The sequence below is a fragment of the Salmo salar genome, chromosome 16 (genome assembly GCF_965601325.2).
Source record: "Salmo salar chromosome 16, fSalSal1, whole genome shotgun sequence".
In the NCBI taxonomy this organism is placed as follows: Eukaryota; Metazoa; Chordata; class Actinopteri; order Salmoniformes; family Salmonidae; genus Salmo; species Salmo salar.
Genome location: NC_138306.1, coordinates 64168221 through 64181523, shown reverse-complemented (window position 1 = coordinate 64181523; position 13303 = coordinate 64168221). Strand labels below are relative to the sequence as shown.

The 13303-nt window shown below is 42.8% G+C and overlaps 1 protein-coding gene across 1 annotated transcript in view; it reads right to left on the bottom strand.

Annotated features, from left to right (window-relative positions):
- Positions 1 to 12578, bottom strand: part of LOC106574324 (ATP-binding cassette sub-family B member 6) — a 35631-nt gene extending 23053 nt beyond the window's left edge. The window contains exons 1-6 of the mRNA XM_014150166.3: positions 12367 to 12578; positions 10568 to 11095; positions 8633 to 8776; positions 6228 to 6417; positions 5874 to 5966; positions 3273 to 3465 (exon numbers count right to left, since the gene is read on the bottom strand). Coding sequence (XP_014005641.3) covers positions 3273 to 3465; positions 5874 to 5966; positions 6228 to 6417; positions 8633 to 8776; positions 10568 to 11083 — 1136 coding nt within the window. The 5' untranslated portion in view covers positions 11084 to 11095; positions 12367 to 12578. The remainder of the gene's footprint in view (positions 1 to 3272; positions 3466 to 5873; positions 5967 to 6227; positions 6418 to 8632; positions 8777 to 10567; positions 11096 to 12366) is intronic.
- Between the last annotated feature and the right edge of the window lie 725 nt (positions 12579 to 13303).

The following is a 13303-nucleotide window of genomic DNA, read 5'->3' as shown; positions in this document are numbered from 1 at the left end:
TCCTCTTGATGGGGGCTGTCCATATCAGCAGACTGTGATATGGCCATTTCTTGGAGAGACTCCTTTCCCTCCAGGAGACTGTCAAACATGATGACAACACCACCGCAAATGGTGTCGCTTGGCAGCTTCAATGTGGTGCTCTTCTTCTTCTCACTTTGCTTTGTGAGGTAGATTGCTGCTATAACTTGATGACCCTTCACATACCTAAGCATTTCCTTGGCTCTCTTCTAGAGTGTATCCGTTGTTTTCAGTGCCACGATGTCCTTGAGGAGCAGATTCAATGCATGCCAATGGGTGTGATGTGAGGGTAGGACTCCTCCACTTTAGACGAAGCAGCCTTCATGTTCGCAGCATTGTCGGTCACCAGTACAAATACCTTCTGTGGTCCAAGGTCATTGGTGACTGCCTTCAGCTCATCTGCAATGTAGAGACCGGTGTGTCTGTTGTCCCTTTTGTCTGTGCTCTTGTAGAATACCGGTTGAGGGGTGGAGATGATGTAGTTAATTATTCCTTGCCCATGAACATTCGACCACCCATCAGAGATGATTGCAATACAGTCTGCTTTCTCTATGATTTGCTTGACCTTCACTTGAACTCTGCATCCAGCAAATGAGTAGATAAAGCATGTCTGGTTGGAGGGGTGTATACTGGGCGAAAAACATTCAGAAATCTCTTCGAATACACATTGCCTGTGAGCATCAGAGGAGAACCAGTTGCATACACAGCTCAAGTAAGACATTCATCAGCATTTCTCTGACTACGTTCCTCCATTGAGTCAAAAAAACTTCTGATCCCAGGAGGACCATGAGCTGTTGCTATCGATAATGTCTCTGATTCATCATTTTCACCTCGAATTGAAGTACATGGACATTTGTCAGAGGTTGCTTGTTGTGAGCGCTGAGGGAACTTAATGCACTTGGCCAGATGATTCTGCATCTTTGTTATATTCTTCACATATGATTTGGCACAGTTTTTTGCAAATGTACACAGCTTTTCCTTCTACATTAGCTGCAGTGAAATGTCTCCACACATCAGATTGTGCCTGTGGCATTTTTCTGTAAAGATTAGAAACAAATTTGTAAAAAAAAATAAAAAATACAATTCCATGTACAGATAAATAGTTAAGCAGTTAGATTAAACAACTCTTTTGTAAAATAAATGTTTTAAAATTAAACATGTATGGAAACTCCTCAGTTAGCAGGCGCAAGTGAGCTAAAGCCCACATGGTAGCAAAAACTAACTAGCAGAAATTGATAAAAAGTTAGAAATTATTTAAACACACTTTGCTGTTGGCTACTATTTACTAGTTAACAAAAAATCATGCATGTCGTATAAAATATATTCACACCACCCAGTACTGTAATCAAAACTTACCAGAAAGCATGTAGTTCTTGGCTCAGACTGTGTAGTAGTGTGGGCACAATAGCATCTCACTAGTGTGCAAGGTCTTGAGAATCAGCTGTACATGTGATGGAAGAATTCACTGCACATGTGATGGAAGAATGCACTGTGCATGCAGAGGGTTGCATTCCATTGAATTGGGGACAGTTTAAGTAAGAAGTGCCCATCAAGCCAATCCAATTTGTGGGAGGTGCTTCAGGAAGCATGGGGTGAAAGTTCTTCAGATTACCTCAACAAATTGACAACTAGAATGCCATAGGTCAGCAAGGCTGTAATTGCTGCAAATGGACGATTCTTTGACGAAAGGACACAATTATTTTTTCAATTAAAAATCATTATTTATAACCTTATCAACGTCTTGACTATATTTCCTATTCATTTTGCAACTCACGTCATGTATGTTTTCATGGAAAACAAGAACATTTCTAAGTGACCCCAAACTTTTGAAAGGTAGTGTATATACACACAGTGCCTTCAGAAAGTATTCATACCCCTTGACTTATTCCACATTTTGATGTGTTACAGCCTGAATTCAAAATTGATTAAATAGACGTTTTGTTCTCACCCATCTAAAAACGCACACAAATACCCCATAATAACAAAGTAACAAAATAAACATATTTTGCTACTTTACAGAAAATAAATACAGAAATCTTATTTACATAAGTATTCACACCCTGAGTCAATGCATGTACATGTTAGAATGATCTGTGGCAGCAGGTACAGCTGTGAGTCTTTCTGGTTAAGTCTCTAAGAGATTTGTTCACCTGGATTGTACAATATTAGCACTTTAAAATTCTTCAAGCCGATTGATGACAAAACCTACAACTAGGCCACTCAGAAACATTCAATGTCGTCTTGGTAAGCAACTCCAGTTTAGATTGTGGCGATGTGTTTTAGGTTCATGTCCTGCTGTAAGGGGCATTCATCTCCCAGTGTCTGGTGGAAAGCAGAAAGAACCATGTTTTCCTCTAGGATTTTGCCTGTGCTTAGCTCCATTCCATTTATTTGTATCCAAAAAAACTCCCTAGTCTTTGCCGATTACAAGCATACCCATAACATGATGCAGGCACTCAGTGATGTGTTGTCTTGGTTTTGCCTCAAACATGGTACATTTCTTGCCATTTTTGTTGTTGTTGCAGATTTACTTTAGTGCTTTATTGCAAACAGAATGCATGTTTTAGAATATTTTTATTCTGTACAGGCTTCCTTCATTTCACTCTGTCAATTAGGTTAGTATTGTGGAGTAACTACAATGTTGTTGATTCATCCTCAGTTTTCTCCTATCACAGCCATTAAACTCTAACTGTTTTAAAGTCACCATTGGCCTCATGGTGAAATCCCTGAGCGGTTTCCTTCCTCTCCGGCAACTGAGTTAGGAAGGATGCCTGTATCTTTGTAGTGACATGGAGTATTGATACAACATCCAAAGTATACTTACTAACTTCGCTATGCTCAAAGGGATATTCAATGTCTGCTTTTTTAAATGTTATTGTTAAGCAAATTTTTACTCCTGAACTTATTTAAGTTTCCCATAACAAAATGGTTGAATACTTATTGACTCAAGACATTTCAGCTTTTCATTTTTCAATTATTTCATTTATTTATTTTTTAAGTCAAGGGTTATGAATAGTTTCTGAAGGCACTGTACAGTATATACACTGAACAAAAATATAAAATGCAACATGCAACAATTTAAAAGATTTTACTGAGTTACAGTTCACAAGGAAAATCAGTTACTTGAAATGAATTCATTAGGCCCTAATCTATGTATTTCTCAAGAATGGGAATACAGATTTGCATACCTTAAAAAAAAGGTTAGGGGTGTGGCTCAGAAAACCACACACACAATTTATTATTAGGAGACTCACCTGAGCAGGCTGTTGATGGAGGAGGTGCCGCGGTCGATGCTACGCAGGACGTCCCCGGTGCGCCGGCCCAGGTGCCAGCGCAGTGACAGCGAGTGTAAGTGGCCGAACAGACGCACCTGCACCACCCGGTTGGTGTACTGCTGCACGCGGATCCACAGGAAGGAGCGCAGGTTACTGACAAAGCCGGACGCACCTAGGGAGAAAGTGAGGTTCAGGAAAGAGAAGAAGAGAGAGAGGGCGGGCAGGGTGTAAGAGTGGGGTTGGGGAGAGGAGAGAGGAGATATATAGAGCGAGAGAGACAATTAAAATAACAGTACTCAAGGAGTCCAAGGAATGGGTGTAGCAGAGAAAGAAAATATGGGAGGTGAAATTCCCCCTCACCTAGGGTTCTAAATTATTATATTATCTAAAAATGTATTGGTATCACTGGTGTTCCCAATTTTAAAAAGTTAGGAGCACCACATGAAATTTAGGAGCACCAGAATATATATATATTTTTTTTCATGAATTGATATATAGCTTATATTAGGCTTTTATGAATTATAGCTGCTTTTGAAGCACATGTTGTGCCCTGGAAACTAATATGTACCACTGTAAATACATGAGTTTATTATAAAAGCTAAAACATTGATACAAATACCTGTCATTGAAATTACAATGTAATTTGTGGAATATTAGGTTTTTAAATTGTGTAAAAGCACTATTTTCCTATTGAGAGAGAAGGGTGTAATTGCAGACCGCAATTAGGGGCGTTTTTTTTATATATATATAGGCATTTCTTGATATCAAGTTACACCCATTGTTGCTCGCCATTGGTCCTTGGCCGCTTCTTTCACGTCGGGGACAACAGTTGTTGACAACTGTAGCACTGTAGCTAAGCCTAACCCTTTTCCTAACTTTAGTCTTCTCCCAACCTGTCAAGCTAATTCACCTAACCTGCCACGTTAATTATCCTAACCTGCTATGTAAACAAATCATGTGTCGAGAAACCATCCGTCGCATAACACCAGAATTGACCAATGGCAGGCACCAATGGACGTTTCCTGATCAGAAAATGCCTCGAATTGCGGTCTGCAAATACACCATATTGTTTGAGACGCATTAGATAAAACGTTTTACACGGTCTCTTTAGAAAGTCAGGTTTGTTAGGATGACATCCAAGTTATCTCTCATTCATTCATTGCTATATTCTGTCTGGGTTGGCGCCCCCCCTTGGGTTGTGCCGTGGCGGAGATCTTTGTGGGCTATACTCGGCCTTGTCTCAGGATGGTAAGCTGGTGGTTGAAGATATCCCTCTAGTGGTGTGGGGGCTGGGCTTTGGCAAAGTGGGTGGGGTTATATCCTGCCTGTTTGGCCCTATCCGGGGGTATCATCGGATGGGGCCACAGTGTCTCCTGACCCCTCTTGTCTCAGCCTCCAGTATTTATGCTGCAGTAGTTTATGTGTCGGGGGGCTAGGGTCAGTCTGTTATATCTGGAGTATTTCTCCAGTGTCCTGTGTGGATTTAAGTATGCTCGCTCTAATTCTCTCTTTCTTTCTTTTGGGGGACCTGAGCCCTAAGACCATGCCTCAGGACTACCTGGCATGATGACTCCTTGCTGTCCCCAGTCCACCTGGCCAGGCTGCTGCTCCAGTTTCAACTGTTCTGCCTGCGGCTATGGAACCCTGACCTGTTCACCGGACGTGCTACCTGTCCCAGACCTGTTGTTTTCAACTCTCTAGCAGGAGCGGTAGAGATACTCTCAATGATTGGCTATGAAAAGCCAACTGACATTTACTCCTGAGGTGCTGGCCTGTTGCACCCTCGACAACCACTGTGATTATTATTATTTGACCATGCTGGTCATTTATGAACATTTGAACATCTTGGCCATGTTCTGTTATAACCTCCACCCGGCACAGCCAGAAGAGGACTGGCCACCCCTCATAGCCTGGTTCCTCTCTAGGTTTCTTCCTAGGTTTTGGCCTTTCTAGGGAGTTTTTCCTAGCCACCGTGCTTCTACACCTGCATTGCATGCTGTTTGGGGTTTTAGGCTGGGTTTCTGTACAGCACTTTGAGATATCAGCTGATGTAAGAAGGGCTATATAAATACATTTGATTTGATATTCATTGATCTCCTGAAGAAGCTATCCCTTTTCCTTTCTTTCTGTGCCCCCAAATGTCTGGATATACTGGTCAAGTCACCAGGTTGTAAGCTACCAAGCCAATGCAGTAACATGACAGAACAAAGTGTCAACAAATGGTTTGCGAGTAGTTTTAGAACGGCCCACAACATGGTTTATGAATGTTAAATGTGGTCCCAGCTAGCCGCTATAGGAAGATAAAAATGTTGCGGCAGTAATACGGGTCAGATCTTTTGACCTGGTTGGGCTAGCAACAAGCCGCTTTCGCTGTAGTAATGGTGCAACAAGGACACTAACGAATCTGCACTCGCTTGTTTCTCTAGGGCACTCAGAAACAACGGTACGGCTAAGTCTTATCATTACAAGAATTATCTGGGAGATTTTTTTCATACTTGCACAGTGCTCCCAAAATAAAATGTAGTCGCACAGCAAAGTATTATTTACCAAATTAGTCGCACTTTAGAGCCTTGCACTCACCTGCCCCTCCACCTTGCAGGAACTTGAGCAAGACATAGACACACACAGTGGTGGCCAAGGTCTTCCAGCTGCTTCCATCAGTCAGCTCATTCACTATGAGAGTGAGAGAGAGAGGTTTTGAAAAGTGTTGACAGTCCCAGGTCATCTTTTCTGCAGTTTTGCTGGGCAGATTATCATATGTCAGCCGCAATGATATCACAAAATACTTCTGAGAATATGCAGTGCAGCACCAATAAAGACAACCTGCAACACAACCAATAAGGCTGTGACAGAAAACAAGTAGGAATTTAAAAAGGAATCCAGATAAAAGCTGGATCTAGGGCAGATGTTGCGAAACGAGGGATGCTCTCTCACCAATGTTCTTGTAGTAGATGGGCACGAAGACATTGATGACCCTCTCCAGACCCAGCAGGCACAGGCAGAGTACCACCAGGCCCTGTAACAGCATGCTGCCTTTGGGCCACATGTAGGGCACCAGCAGACGCACCTTCTGCCCAAAGTCCTGCCAGGTAGACTGGGATTCCTCTGCCCCATCCAACAGGGGCTGGCATACAGATAGAGATATTAGGGGTTATTGTGAACTTAATAAATACAGACAGAGACAATAAACAACAAAAAGGGTTGTGGCCAGGGACTTTAATGCAGGCAAACGTAAATCGGTTTGACCTAATTTCTACCAACATGTCATCTGTACAACCAGAAGAAAAAAATAAAAACTTAGATCATCCTGATTCCTGCTTACAAGCAAAAACTAAAGCAGGATGTACCAGTGACTCGCTCAATACTGAAGTGGTCAGATGAAGCGGATGCTAAGCTACAGGACTGTTTTTCTAGCACAGACTGGAATATGTTCCACGATTCATCCAATGGCATTGAGGAATATACCACCTCAGTCATCAGCTTCATCCATAAGTACATCATTGATGTCGTCCCCACAGTGACCGTACGTACATATCCCAACCAGAAGCCATGGAGCTGCCGTTTTCAAGGAGCGGGACACTAATCCAGATGCTTATAAGAAATACTGATATGCCCTCAGACGAACCATCAAACAGGCAAAGCGTCAATACAGGATTAAGACGGAATCCTACTACACCGGCGCTGACGCTCGTCGGATGTGGCAAGGCTTTCAAACTATTACGGACCACAAAGGGAAACCCAGCCGCGAGCTTCCCAATGACGCGAGCCTACCAGACAGGCTAAATGCCTTTTATGCTCACTTCGAGGCAAGCAACACTGAAGCATGCATGAGAGCACCAGCTGTTCCGTAGCCGATGTGAGCAAGACCTTTAAACAGGTCAACATTCACAAGGCCATGGCGCCAGACAGATTATCAGGAAGTGTACTCAGAGGATGTGTGAACTAACTGGCAAGTGTCTTCACTGACATTTTGAACCTCTCCCTGACCGAGTCTGTAATACCTACATGTTTCAAGCAGACCACCATAGTGCCTGTGCCCAAGAAAGCCAAGGTAACCTGCCTAAATGACTACCGCCCAGTAGCACTCAAATTGGTAGCCATGAAGTGTTTTGAAAGGCTGGTCATGGCTCACATCAACACCATCATCCTGGAAACCCTAGATCCAATCCAATTTGCATACAGCCCAAACAGATCCACAGATGACGCAATCTCAATTGCACTCCACACTGCCCTTTCCCACCTGGACAAAAGGAACACCTATGTGAGAATGCTGATCATTGAATGCTGAGCTGTAGTCAACACCATAGTGCCCACAAAGCTCATCACTAAGCTAAGGACCCTGGGACTAAACACTTCCCTCTGCAACTGGATCCTGACGGGCCACCCCCCAGGTGGTAAGGGTAGGCAACAGCACATCTGCCACGCTGATCCTCAACATGAGGGCCCCTCAGGGGTGCGTGCTTAGTCCCTTCCTGTACTCCTTGTTCACCCATGACTGCCTGGCCAGGCACGACTCCAACACCATCATTAAGTTTGATGACGACACAACGGTGGAAGGCATGATCACTGACGAGACAGCCTTTTGGGAGGAGGTCAGAGACCTGGCAGTGTGGTGCCAGGACAACAACCTCCCTCAACGTGAGAAAGACAAAGGAGCTGATCATGGACTACAGGAAAAGGAGGGCCGAACACGCCCCCATTCACATCGACGGGGCTGTGGCGGAGCGGGTCAAGAGCTTCAAGTTCCTTGGTGTCCACATCACCAAGAAACTATCATGGCCCAAACACACCAAGACAGTCGCAAAGAATGCATGACAATGCCTATTCCTCCTCAGGAGGCTGATAAGATTGGTGGGTTCCCAGATCCTCAAAAAGTTCTACAGCTACAACATTGAGAGCATCCTGACCGGTTGCGTCGAGGCCTGGTATGGCAACTGCTCGGCATCCGACCGTAAGGCGCTACAGAGGGTAGTGCGTACGGCCCAGTACATCACTGGGGCCAAGCGTCCTGCCATCCAGGACCTCTATACCTTTTTTTACACTGCGGCTACTCACTGTTTATTATCTATGCAGTCACTTTACCCTTAATTACCTGTACATATTACCTCAATTACCTTGACTAACCTGTACCCCCGCACATTGACTCGGTGCTGGTACCCCCTGTATTGTTATTTTATTGTGTTTTTTTAATAGTTAATTTAGTAAATATTTTCTTAACTCTATTTTCTTAAAACTGCATTGTTGGTTAAGGGCTTGCAAGTAAGCATTTCACGGTAAAGCCTATACCTGTTGTATTCGGCGCATGTGACAAATAACATTTGATGTCATTACTAGGTTACCTGGTCAGTGCCGCCCTCCACGTCACGTTCGTCCTCGTTGATCAGGAGCATGTACGGTCTCCGTGGTAATCCCGGAGCCTTCAGGCCCAGGAAGAAGAGTGTTCCTGTGCCGATGTAGCGCATCAACCACAGAGAAAATTCCACCTGAGGTAATGATTGAAAAATGCTAAGTCATGACTGAACCTTTGAAGGGGCAATCTGCAGTTTTGGTAAAAAGCTGAGGGAATGGCCTGGAGAAATGGAACCATTCAAATACATAGACAGAGCTATGGATGCAAGGACTGACCATCCACGGTATCAACATTATAGTTTTAACCATCTTTAGAGGTTATACACTGTTTGTTTACATTTACAATGTTATAAACATTAAAGTAAAACAAGCTCATATTTTGGGTTCTGATGAGGCATTCCATAAGTTATAATCTTCATGAATCAATGGGTATAGATCATTAGTCCAAAAATGGATGTAGCAATTACAGATTGACTCTTTAAAAGAATCTTGCACTCATATACTATATTTTAGTATGTTGTCCACTGACAATTCAATCCCAATGGGACTGTTAATACAATCCCATCACAATCACAAATGGTGCACGTCAGCAATCAAAATGTAAAAAAATGGGAGTGTAGTATTCCTTTAAATAAGTGATAAAACACAGAAAAAAACATATTTCAATACTCCATTCAACACATACAATTTACATTTAAGTCATTTAGCAGACACTCTTATCCAGAGCGATTTACAGGAGCAATTATGGTTAAGTGCATTGCTCAAGGGCACATCAGCAGATTTGTCATCAAGTCTGCTCTGTGAGGCCGAGGTTATCATTCAAAAGTTATATACTCAGGAGTTGTTGGATCATTCAGGATCGGAGGAGAGGTGAGTCAGTGGTTACAGTCAGACTGACTACAAAGTAAAATACAGCACATATGACACAAAGTAAACAGTGGACCGGGTCATATACTTTGTGGTATAACAACCCATTGGAAGAACGAAGATGGTGAAAGCTTGGTAAAAAGCTAATGAAGATGCATTCAGAATGCATCAGTTGAACACAACTGGGAGACATATTAAACAGCCATACTTCCAGACATGACTTGTACAACCTAAAGTCATGCTGAGTGGGACGACCAATGACAGCCACAGGGTGGAACTAAGAAAAGGCGTGATCTGATTGGTTACAAAAGGTATATTTGGGGGCATGGCCAGAGGGAGAGGGATGTAGAATGACAAGATAGGGCAATGACTCAGCACTTCTAGAGTTACTCATAGCTGACTAATGATAATGGTTCCGCCCCCTTTCACTGTTGTGTCATGGTTGGAATGCCAGTTTCTATATTAGCAGTCTTCTTGAGAGAAACTGCTTTGTAATGTAATGTAAATATATATATATATATATATATTTTTTTAACAATCACAACAGTCATTACGAAATGGAATTTAAGAAACATAAAACCTTGCCTATGTGTCCCATTTACGCAGATACAGTATTAAACTTAACTACCCTATGGGTAGACTAACAATTATTAGACTTGTGTGATGGAATGTAAAAACTCAATGTTAAGTTTAATACTAATAGCCAGTAACATTATATGTCAATGTTTTGGGGTTCATTCAAAGAGGTGGAACGTTTCAAACGATGCAGACAGAAATGCAAGGAACAGATCTAACACCATTTCCAACTTAACCTGACAGATAAACATGTTTATTCTACACAAATACGTTTCTATCTGAAGGTCCTCTAACACGACACCCTCCTGAACAGACCCCAGTGCCACGTTCAGTAGGCAAGGTTGTGAAACATTCAGATATAAATACATTATGTAGAACAGACGTGTCTCTTTGAGTGATATATAGAGTGAGGAGTCACGTCAGCTCTATTGGGGACATTCTATAATGTTAAACCCTCAACAATACCGCTGGTCCTCTCTCACCTGCTGCTGTGTGTTCTCCAGGCCCCACCACCAGTAGGGGCTGGCCCAGGAGACGAAGGCCAGGTTCTCCGCTGAGAATGCCACAGCCCAGAAGAGCAGCAGCACCGTGCTGTGGCCCCTTGTCCGGTCCCTCACCAGCACCCACCTCCTCTCCAGCTTTAGCAGGGACACGGCCCAGGCCCAGCCCAGCATGGACAGGCAGCCGTACAGCACCACATAGCCGGGGAGCTCCCCTCCCCCGGCGGCCCTCCACACCAGCCCCCCTAGGAACTGCAGCAGGAGGAGCAGGGAGACTCCCAGTTGGAGGCCATAGAGGCGCGAGCGCGGCACGAACTTGGGCTCCATCTCGGTGCCGTAGCGGCGGTAGCAGACGCAGTGGAAGGCGCCGAAGAAGAAGGAGAGGGTAAGCAGGACGGTGGGCACCAGGGTGAAGTAGAAGCAGGGCGAGATGCCGCCCTCCAGCCAGGCTTCGGAAATGGAAGCGCTGGCCTCACAGTAGCTTTGCACTACCACCATGGTGGCTGGGAGCTGGGGAGACAGGGAGGGGAAAGAGAGTATTCACTATAACAGACATATTACTACCACATTAACCCTACACATAGGGCTCAATATCATAAACCTGGTCCGCATGTACGTTAAGAGACTTTAAAAAGGCCAGACCGGCAAAGGAAATCATACAGTTGATTGCATGAAATTAGTTTTCAAAAATACATTCTCTGCAGTATTTTCACCGGACCTTATTAGTATCCTCTTCTAAACTGCTATTCATGATGAAATTCAACTAGTCAAACGTCTTCCATTCATAACTCCCCCAGCAGCGATCAAATGTGAAGTTAGTCAACACAATGAACACCTGTTCATTATTTTGCAGGACAATCATGCTATACCCTACTTAATGTATCAGGGTCAAGAGCAGATTGAATCTCCTTGAGGTGTGTGTGTTGTACTATGAAGCAAAACACAGCAAGCATCTCTTCCAAGTCTATAATCATTCAACAGACCTAATAGGCCTACGAGATCCAGGCCAACCCTGCTATATTGGGCTGTGAACTTTACGATATGGTTAGTGCTTCAGTCATGGCTCCTAAAAGCACCCCAGCCAGTCATCTGGGGTGGGCAGTGGGCCAATTCTGATTCAGTCAAGGCACTTAAGACACCTGAAACACATCACATTTCATCAACTGATATTCATACAAAATATCATAGAATTAGGTTACAGGTTATGCCGACACACGGCTAATGTACCATGGAGTAGGTTGGTATGTAGGAATGAAGCCCTCACAAGCTCCAGTTCAGAGGTCAGAGTGCACATTGTAATTTCAACTAATAAAATGATTCATTTGGATGTACATAAATGTTCTTAATGAAAGAACAACTGTACCTTATTATCATAACCCCCCCAAAACTATTAACCCCTATTACTCCATTGTTTTTGTTGTCATATGATATGGAACTTTCTAAACAAATGCTTCAGATGTTGTTACTCTCATGGAATCATTTCTTCAGCACTACAGATATCATCATGGTAACCATGATGGATTTGTCCCAGTGGCATTGTTTAGCCTGTTTTTCTTGGTGGCCCGCTCATTGACATACAGAGCATATTTAAACAATGTGACAACAACGACAGAGCTTCAGAATAACCTTAGCAGTTTTTCTCTAGCTATCATTTGTGAGACTTGCCTAGTTAAATAAAAATAAAAATAAATACATTTGTGGCGTTATCTGTCTGACCTATCAAGATAGCTAGCTAGCTACATTAGCTAGCTTAGATCTGTTGCTGTTATAACAACACCCACCTTCTCAAGACAAGCTGGTGCTGGAAAGCGATTTAGTGAATTGAAGCACCAAACAAATAACCCGTTTTACGCGAAGAGATATTAAAAGTCTAAAACAACAATAATGGTAATCTTGTAAATTGTCCTTATTCTTCTTGTGGCATGCATGGAGCAAAGTATTCCATCACTCGGCAATCGACACTTTCTTACAAAACACTACTGTCTGAACCGGGTTTTAGCGCCCCCCTGGATAACAAGGATGTTCAAATATAATGTTACGCAATTTCATATATGGCCAGTAGATGAGAGTATATACAAAGACATCACACCTCACATAAAAATGGCATCTGAACGCTGGGTCTCATCATAGCCTACGTAAAAGAATAGGCTACAGTATACAGTCAGTCAATATACAAATATCTTAGCTACAGAAGATTAAAATGTATAAGAAAATACATTTGATCGTTCCTATCAAAATGAGGAGTAGCAATTTCAATGCATTACAAATCAAATCAAATTGTATGTGTCATATGCTTTGTAAACAACAGGTGCAGACAAACAGTGAAATGTTTCATTACGGCCGCTCCCAACAATTAATTGAGAAAGAAATAGAGAAATAATAGAAAAGTAATAACATGTAATAATACAAGTAATAATAAATAGACAATGAGTAGCGATAACTTGGCTATATACACAGGGTACTAGTACAGAGTTGATGTGCAGGGGTACGAGTTATTTGAGATAGATATACACATATAACTAGAAATAAAGTGACAAGTCAACAGGATGGACAATAAACAGTAGCAGCAGCATATGTGATGAGACAAAAAAGTTAGTGCAAAAAGGGTCCATGCAGATCGTCCGCTTGGCTATTTGGTTAACTATTTAACTAACTCTTTAGCAGTCTTATGGCTTGGGGGTAGAAGCTGTTCAGGTTCTTGTTGGTTCTAGACTTGGC